This window comes from Rhamphochromis sp. 'chilingali' (genome assembly GCF_963969265.1).
Source record: "Rhamphochromis sp. 'chilingali' genome assembly, chromosome: 8".
Lineage (NCBI taxonomy): Eukaryota > Metazoa > Chordata > Actinopteri > Cichliformes > Cichlidae > Rhamphochromis > Rhamphochromis sp. 'chilingali'.
In genome coordinates, this window is record NC_137935.1 from 17,149,354 (window position 1) to 17,158,880 (window position 9,527).

The 9,527-nt window shown below is 42.6% G+C and overlaps 1 protein-coding gene across 1 annotated transcript; it reads left to right on the forward strand.

The window, feature by feature from the left end:
- Positions 1 to 263: 263 nt before the first annotated feature.
- bmp16 (bone morphogenetic protein 16) lies at positions 264 to 9,308 on the forward strand. Its single transcript, XM_080888461.1, has 3 exons — positions 264 to 809; positions 5,588 to 5,949; positions 6,837 to 9,308. The coding sequence occupies exons 2-3, from the start codon at positions 5,595 to 5,597 to the stop codon at positions 7,898 to 7,900; spliced, it is 1,419 nt and encodes a 472-aa protein (XP_080744587.1). The 5' UTR covers positions 264 to 809; positions 5,588 to 5,594; the 3' UTR covers positions 7,901 to 9,308.
- Positions 9,309 to 9,527: the final 219 nt, after the last annotated feature.

Below are 9,527 nucleotides of genomic sequence, written 5' to 3' on the forward strand. Positions count from 1 at the left end.
ATGTGTTTGTGTGTGTATGGGTGTGTATGTGTGTACGTGTTTCTGTGTGTGTATGAGAGAGAGAGATAACAGCCTGTAAATGTACTAGGGCCGATCTTAGTGACATCACTATTTGAGAGAATCTGAGTGGTCAGGAAAGTCATTTAGAGTTAAATTGGGTTTACCAGCTGGACACTAGAAGGAAAAAGTGTGTGTGCGTGTGTGAGAGAGAGACAGAGAGAGAGAGAGCGTGTGTGTAGGTGTATGTATGTGAGCAAGAAAAGAGAGAGAGGGAAGGGGGAGGAGATACAAAAGGGAGGAACAGAGTGGAGAGGAAAGCAGAGAGACATAGTAAGGTTTAGGAACAAGAAGGAGTTGTTGCCTGTGATACAGTACAGACAGACAGACAGACAGACATTTTCCTCTTGCAACTTCTAGCAGCGGTACCAGTCTGTCTTAAACAACTAAGGGTGGAAGTGTAGGCGACAGAGAAAAGGGAGTTGCCTACTAGCAGAGGTCAGGCAGGCAGAGGGGAAGCTAGTGGATGTTTTTTAAGAGTTTGCTTATCTGACACTGACAACAGGATGAGGAGCTGAGCGAGGGAGTAGACAGGGAGAGAAGCATGGAGCAAGCAACTTTACCTACAGTACATTTGCATAAGAGACATAGGAAAGACATGCACTGGCTTCTCTGAGAGAGGTAAAGAGACAGAGGTAAACAGTCCACTTTCTCCATTCTGTCCAAAGGAGCGGGAGTGAGAGCCGAGGGATCGTAACACTGGAGCTCAAGGATAAACCATGGACTCTGCATACATCCCACTACACCTGGACGTGAGTACTACATCCCTGTCCCTCTGTCTCTGTCTCTCACACACACATGCATAGATCTGTCTGTCAAACCACAGGCCACAGGAACTGCACTGCTGAAACCATTAGTCTCCGCTGGGAAAAACACACTCGTGTATATGAATACACTGCTGGCCCACTGTATTGCTCAATCTACCTCTTGTCAGGTAAGCAACTTGTCTGAGAATAATGTGCCCATTATGGGTTCAAAGAGCATGACGTAACTCGCCAACGCTATGCAACATGCGAAGTATGAATTGGCCCTCAGTGTTATTGCTCAGCAGCTTTAATGTGAAAAGCAGAGGTGTGTTTTTGTTCTGTATTTCACATCGGTTTAGCTGTCAGACGCACAACGAGGGCAGTCTCTGAGCTTTCAGCAGTCATGGGTTAGATATGTCAGTATTTCCACTGATGCTGTTACAGTGTTGTGCCTCAGTAGGGCCTCCTGTTAACCACAATGCACTTGTGAGATCTCTGTGCAGCATCCCGGGCTGAGGAACAGAGGATGAAAGAGACAAGCTGTGAATACATGCTGAACTACTGATGCTCTGTTCTACCTCACAATTGAGACTTAAGCCAAAAAAAACAGTGCACGTAGGCATGTGCATGTAGATGTGACCAGCCAGAAAAAGCAATTTACAGTTAAGCTGTGGAAACAGTGTGTTTTCGAGCTAACTCTAAATCTATATCAAAGTTGTCTCACATTTTTACAACCCTTCACTGTTACATATATTGGCAAGTTTTTTTCCGTGTTAGGTTCACTCTGCCTGGCTGTTAGCCTGTGTTTAAGCTCTGTGGTGCTCTGTGCTCGGACACATTTGTATCCAAGTGCGTGTATGTTCTGTATGTGTAGAGCAGAAATGGACGCCTGGGTCATTAACCAACTAATCAGTCCAGCTGGGATGAATTAGAGTGCTGTTCTAATAGATTCCAATAAAACTCTACAGCAGCCTACCTGGAATATTGTTCTAATGATTTCATCTGTTACGCCTCAGAAAGTAGAGCCACAACTGCAACTGTTTTGGACATTTTTCACCCCACCCCCATTATGTATTAACTCCACAGCCCAGAGTAAACCATTAATGATGAGTTAAGTATGGGGAGTATGGTACAGGCTTAACCTCACATTTAATTATAGTGACTGTATGTTCACTTTATACATTTTAATGGGGGGAAAAAGTGTTAGCCAGTACAGATGTATCCTCAGAAGTGATCCCAGGTGTGTATATGCACACTGCACATCATATCTGGACCCATGAGGCTATCCGACATGGCACAGTTTCAAGAAAATGAGTTAGCTCAGAGCCTGAAAATGAACCCTGTGGCATGTACGCTGCACGTATCGTGTTCTGAAAGAATGGGACGGCAGCATAGAAAAATGAGAGCTTGGAAGGGGGGGAGAGAAATCAGGGAGAGTGAGAGGAGGAATTTAGGAAAAGAAACACGGGAAGAACAACAGGAAGGGAAAGTTGAGGGACCAGGCGTAACATGAAGACAGCGGCAGTGGATAAATCAGCCGGCTGTGGTGACACTCCGGCCCCCTGGCCCGGCAACAGTCTGCCGCACTCTTCCGCAAAAACACCATTCATTTTAAGACCTAGGAAAAAAAGAGCGGAACTAATGGGGGAGATGGAGTGGGAGAAAGTCCATAGGAAAATGGGAAGATGATGCAGAAAAGCATGAAAAGTGACATTTTAACAGGGAAGAACAAAAGATGTAAGAGAATAAAGGAAAAAAAGATGGTTTGAAGGGGACATGAGGGACTGTGCTTAAAGAAAAGTAAAACAGGGTTATATACGGTGGTGTATGACAACAAAAGGACAAAGTTCAAGGAATGCAAGGAGGAAGGAGGAAGGGGAAAGGGAGCAGAGTTTGAAATAAACAGATAAAAAGAGGGGCAGAAAGAGAAACGGATGTCAGAGGTCAGAGGTTTTAATCAGTGAGTTCAGAAAGACGCGGGGCAGACCAGCAGCCACACTCGTCCGCCGCATGCCAGGGTCACTCAGCTGTCTGCTCATGAGGTCAGGTCACATATAATAAGTCTCATAGGCTGAGCACAGAGGGGAAAGACACACAAACACGGCTGTTGAACTCCATACCTTTCATTTCGCCTTATCCCTGACCCCCTTCATTATACGGCTCTCCTCATTTATCCTTCCAGAACATTTCATTGTTTAAGCCAGAGGAAAGGTATAAACAAGTCAGAGATAAAATAAGGAACTGGGGAATGTAATCATAAAAATGTCAGTTTTTCTAGCCAACTTGAATGAGCTGACATCTGGGTGCCACCCACTCAGATGCACAGAACACATAAAACATCTAAATTAAGTCTGGATGCTCTTTGCCCTCCCTTGAAAGTGGATTGAACCATTCATAAGGCAGACACCCAGGGAGGAAACAAAGAGCCTGAAAAGCAGTGTAGGACACTGTTTCCAAACTTCTTTCTCTGTTTTTGCCCCTGTTCCTCTTCCTCGCTGCAGCTGTGACACACCCTTCTGTGTGACAACCTAACCTTTGTACCTCAGGGTGGTTTTGTAGGTGAGGAAAGTACAGGAGAGATGTGGTGTTGTTGTCCTTAATCTGCTTTACAAGCCTCCACAATATATGGGAGAGGTTGTCCGGCAGTTCCTAATCTGTAATTGTCCTCTGCTGCGTTGCCTCAGGTGAAACAGCACTGGGTGTGGTGTTTAATGGCCAGCTAGCAACAATCCCACGCTAGAGGTGGCTTATTTTCCCAGGCTTGCCCTTTGAGCCACGTACCACACACAGTACACATACCCACAGTCACATATACATAAAAAATACACACCTTCACACCTGTGACCTCCTTTTAACCTTTTTTCTGACAGCGTGGTAAGATTAGCTGTCATTACAGCGTCATTATGTGTTTACTCAGTCATAAACTCCTCTGTTATCTCGCTGTAGAGGCCCTAATCGATTCTCTGTCCCTTACAGGCGAGAGATAAAGAGATAGAAGCGAGAATGAGCGAGAGATAGGTGAGCACTTGGACGAGAAAAAAGATAAAGCCAAACTTAAAGTCCTGCAAAAGACATAAATTTAGATGCAGATGGGGTTTATTGTTCTGTTCTTCTTTACTGTGCAGCAGTTCATCTGATTTGCAGTGCAGATTTTTCTTTTCTGCCTGGTAAACAAGTTTTGCACCTTTGCACTGACCCTTTAACATCTCAGCTCCTTTTCAGGTCAAGCTAGCCATTACCTTGCTGCTTTGCAATTATTCACTCACTTATTAACACTCATACTACAGAGATGTAGGGTGTTGGCCGGGTCGCAGTAGTATTTGTGTGACCCCTGTCTGTGATCGCGTTCCAGCACTGAATGCCCTGCCAACACAATCAAGTGTAGCTAAAAGAGTGCTCTTGCAGCATCTGTGGGTTTCAAGTCAAATTAGTGACTGCGAATATAATCTTTTCACCCATTTGTATGTGCAGTAAGTGAGTGAAGCAGGCAGGAATATGGAAGAAATAGGGAGGTTACATGCAGCTGGGCTGTGCAGGTGCAAATGAATCTAACTGTGGATGACCCAACGTTGGGAATACAACGTGTGTGCTGAGCAGAGCATGCCAGTGCATGCACATCTAAACTCTAGGGAGATTACGGATGTCCCATTTCTTGTCTTTCTTTTCTTTTTGTTTTATTTGCAAAATAAAACAACACAATTGTAATTGTGTGGTGGATACCTCTGTGCATGACGGCAGCCTTGAATTCATGATTTAACTAATGCAGATTTGTTTTGATTGATTTGCAGTGGCATTACTAGTAATGCTGCCCCAAAGCTCATATTTTTCAAAACTGTGACATTAAAAGCTTTCATTTGTTTTGATCACATCACTGTAGAAGACATGAAGTCCAATTATTCAGCTGGCTTACAGTCAGTGAGCACTTATTGCGGCACTATTTTTTTTGTTTTTTGTAATTAAAATACCAGAATTTACCCTGACATCAGACTAAACTGAGCATTTAGGTCTGCTATTTGATGCCTGAGATACATCTTTAATCTTCCTATAATTAAGGGGTTAATTAAATTAGACCTCAAATAAAAAATATTTTTAAAAAGCTACTTAATTCTTAAATAAGTATTTTCTCAAGTCATTTGAAAAAAAAAAGGAAGAAAAAAATCTGGCTACATGTCACTCTATCAGGTCTCTGTAAATACCAAACACATCACAGGCATCCACACACACACACAAACAGCACTACTAGAGTAGAGCACACACAAACATGCAGCATGATTAAATTACAGATCGAGACTGTTTAATTACTGCTGCTTAGGTGTCCTGTGAGATAAATGGATCTCTAGGGGAAGAAGCCTGCAATAAATTAACAAAGAAAAAACAAAGTAGCACTGTTTCTACAACCAGGAGTAGCAAGCAAACAACTTCTTATGGACATGTGAATGGTAAATTTCTTGAACATATGCCACATGAAGGCTGAAGACTGATGAGAAACTAGTGTGCAGGAAGGAGAAGACATAAGCATAATATACAGAGTCCAGAAGCATCTCTCTGGGGCTATCTCTTTTGCAGATTTCAAGCAATACTTTATATTGTGTCATTATGTCATATGATTTAAATTCTTATTTAAAACACACAGAAGGAAGGACAGAGTGGTGCATGACCTGAAGTCGCAATTTTTTTTCTTTGATGTTTAGGTTACTTTGTATGCGTTCCTTTCTTCTTCCACTTCCTCTTCCTGTTCTGTTCTCTACCTTATTACCTCTCCTCACCTGCGCATCTCCCTCCAGGTCCACCATGTTCCCTCCTAACCTCCTGCTCCTCATGGTCCTGCTGCTACCTCATGCCTCGTCTGGTCGCCAGGGTGGAGACACCAGCGAGATCGATCATGGCAGGGTGCACCCCACACCTTCCGCTTTGTCACCGTCACTCCGGGATCCCGGTCTGGCTCAGACCATCCAGAGTCTCCTTTTGAGCCGACTGGGGCTGCAGTCTCAGCCTGACCCAAGGCCTGGAGTGCCAGTGCCACGGTACCTCGTGGATCTTTACCACTTCCACCAGCAGCAGTACCATCTAGTAGAGGACCCTTCATTTAATTTCCCCAGTCAGCACATCCAGGAGGCCAACACTATACGCAGCTTCCACCACAATGGTAAGCTTACTTACACAATTAGATGGCACGTAGTCAGGTGATTCCTCTTGATGTCAAACTAGATTCATGATATATGAATTATCTGTTTGAGCTGATTCTAGCTTTGAACCTTTATGGCAGTAACACACCTTTGCAAGTCTTTGTATGTCAGTTTTGAACAGTCAAAATAAGATACTACACTATCAAACGAGATAAGTGTAGTAAGTTTTTTTCAAAACATGTATGAGATCAGATTTAGACTAAGATAAAATATAGACTCGGGACTCTTCTCATCATAGTTGGATTAACCTGTTCACCAGGGAAACATTTGCTTTTGGGCCTATCCTGGCCATCATATTTGCCTCCCAGTTGCCCTTATTTCAGCACAAACAAGCTAGAATAAATGCAGACCTGCGATAATGGTTCATTATCAGTGAACCATCAGTGAGTTAACACTGCATATTCCTGTCAGACATGTTTGCTCCAAACTAAGAAAATGACAAAGGAGGAGCACACACAGTCATTTAATCTAATCTGGAGGCTCAGGTAATCCTGTAGCACCACTGAAGGAATTCCCAACTTTTGCCAGTACAATTATTTGATAATACAGAGGATGACATTAGTTAATGTTGCATTTTTGTGAGGAAAATCCATAAAGGAACTAACCCACGTGCTGTAACTATAAGGCTTTTAGTGTTATAGGTTAATGTATAATGTAAATGTAATGTAAATTTCTTTTAAAAAAATCTATCTGATATAGATTTCATTTTTTTAAAATTAAGTTTCTTTAAAAAAACAACAATGTTAAATTATTTGCTGACTATGCTATATAGTCTGACAATTTTCCTGCTATTGCTTAAATAAAGTCTTACTAAAGTGTTATATTGCTTTGTCACTCTTCCACTTAGAGCCCCTTGGAAACAGTCTTGGTGCAGAGGATCATACCAGAGTGCACATTTCCTTCAATATCTCTTCCATCCCTCAAGATGAGAGTGTGCTCTCTGCTGAGCTCCGCCTCCGTCGCAGTGACGAAGCAGCTCTGGGTCCTGGACCCCACAGACTAAACCTATACCTCACTGAGCACCATGAGGACCCTGAGCCCACTCTGCTGGAAACAAGGTTACTCACCAATGGCCTCCGTAGTTATAAAACAAGTGGTTTCTGGGAGGCTTTTAGTCTTAGTGCAGAACTCCTACATAAGGCCCATGCTGGGACTGGCAGCCTAGGATTCCTCCTGGAGGTCAGACCTGAAAACAACACCACCTCACTTCCTGAGCAGACCCTCTCTTCTGCTGCAAGTGAGGGGACAGAGAAATCAAAAGAGGCACACCTGAGGGTATGCAGATCTGTGGGACAAGACGATCACAGCTGGGCCCAAGAGAGACCCCTCTTGGTTACTTACAGTCATGATGGCCGTGGACAGGCTTTAGTCAAACATGGCAGAAGAAACCCTGGTAATGGCCAGAGGAGAAAAGGAGCAAAGGCGAGGGTCAAGAATAAAAACAAGGATCTCAATAGAAACCAAATCTGGGGAAGGGACAAAAAAATGGGGTATACTGTGCCGAGCTGGGCGGATGACAAAGGAGGAATCAATTGGAGCGAACGTGGAAGGGTGAAAAGAAACGGTGGTCGTTCTGCAAAACTGAAGCGCCTTTCCCGCAACAGGTGCCGCCGCCATCCACTATATGTAGATTTCAATGACGTGGGCTGGGAAAAGTGGATCATTGCACCCAGTGGCTACGACGCCTTCTTCTGCCTGGGTGAGTGTCGCTTTCCTTTGGCTGACCACATGAACTCCTCAAGCCACGCCATGGTGCAAACTCTGGTAAACTCTGTGAATGGAGCAGTGCCCCGGGCCTGCTGCGTCCCAACCTCTCTCAGTCCCATCGCCCTGCTCTACCTGGACTCTCAAGACCGAGTTGTGCTGAAAAATTATCAGGACATGGTTGTGGAGGGCTGCGGCTGTCGGTAGTGAGCTCCAAGTGACAAACTCACGTGGTCGGTGGGAATACAGAAGCAACAGAAGCATGAAAAGAGATGAGAGAAGGCAAGAAGAGACTCTATAAGTCAACTAATTTCAGACTGAGTGACAGAGACAAATGTAGCAACATACCAAGGATGAGTGAGAGATTGGGAAAGGGATGAGAGAGAAACCAACAATATAAATATATATATATACATATATATATATATATATATATATATATATATATATATATACACACACACACACACACACACACACACACACACACACACACGACTAAAAAGTAATTACAAAACAGGAGAGGAACAAGTGCTCTGTCATTTAATTTCTCCCATTTAGCTACAATGCAACAGTGCACATCATCGACCAACTGGTTGCTATTACAGCAGAAGTGTATATTCATGTTTGCTACACATCTAGCTTTGACAAAAACTGTCTGACAGGCACATGCATATGTGCTTAGCTTTTTTTAGAGCAGGGTTTACACAGTTCTTTACTGTTCTGATGGACTTACTGATGATCGGCAGCATTAGCAATATGACGATGGCACCAGTGTGGCATCCAGACTTTGAGATGGCGTTGTTTCTGCAGTATTTGAACTGGGAAGAAGGGTTCATATGTTTTTATGAAAGGTAATAAAATAATACACCCCTTCACAAACACTCCTTCGTCAAGCTATTTAAAAACCACAACAATAATGCTGAGGAACTATTATGCTATTATTTGAATGTACTATTAACATTATTATTTAAATAAAAGAGACTTTTTTTGTAAATTTATTTTGCAGACTGAGGAAATCCAGTGATAGTTGTCTTGTGATTATATATAAATCCACTGAATCCTGATTCTAACTTAAAAGACACGTTATCTATTTAAATAGCTGCAATATGGTGTATTTAATCTTTAACATATTTAAGATACCTGCACTCAATAGAGCATACAGCATATTAAAAGTCTGCAATCCAAATGAAGTGACTTAAGGTAGCTTTACATCCATGCAAATGTTCAGTGTATTGAATTAACAGTCTGTGTTACTTCTCATGTTATCATTGAACACTTTTAAGTGTACAACACACAATAGCAGACGTAAGTGGTGTGGCCTACAAAAGCTCAACTAACAAGCCAATTGTAAGCTCTGTGTATTGTAGCTACTGACGTGTGTAACAACAGGTGTCTTAGCTAGTTGTGTCTGCATGTGTCAAGATGTTTTTTTAAAAAAAGGATGACTGATATTAAAACAGGGACTTTAGTGCCTTTCAAACAGGGGCTATAAGTGTGTTCTCTGCTGAGCTTGGTAAATGTTTCAGTGTTGCATTCTTCTCTCTAAATGGAAACATTTAAGCAAGAGCTTGTAAAATGTTTGACAATATACCTCTAATAAACAGAGCAAACAGCACAACTGTTGGGAGACTTTTATTTTTTCCTTTTCGGGAGCCCAAATGCATGAAATATCTTTAATATATATATTCTTCTTCAGTCACTTGGAGCAGAAAGAGGAAACCCACAGAGAGCACGATATGACACTGTGACTGGTTTCAAATTTAAACAAAAGAGGAAATTTCTTCTGACTGTTTCAGGAAAACAAGAACACCACACACATGCTTTTGATCAC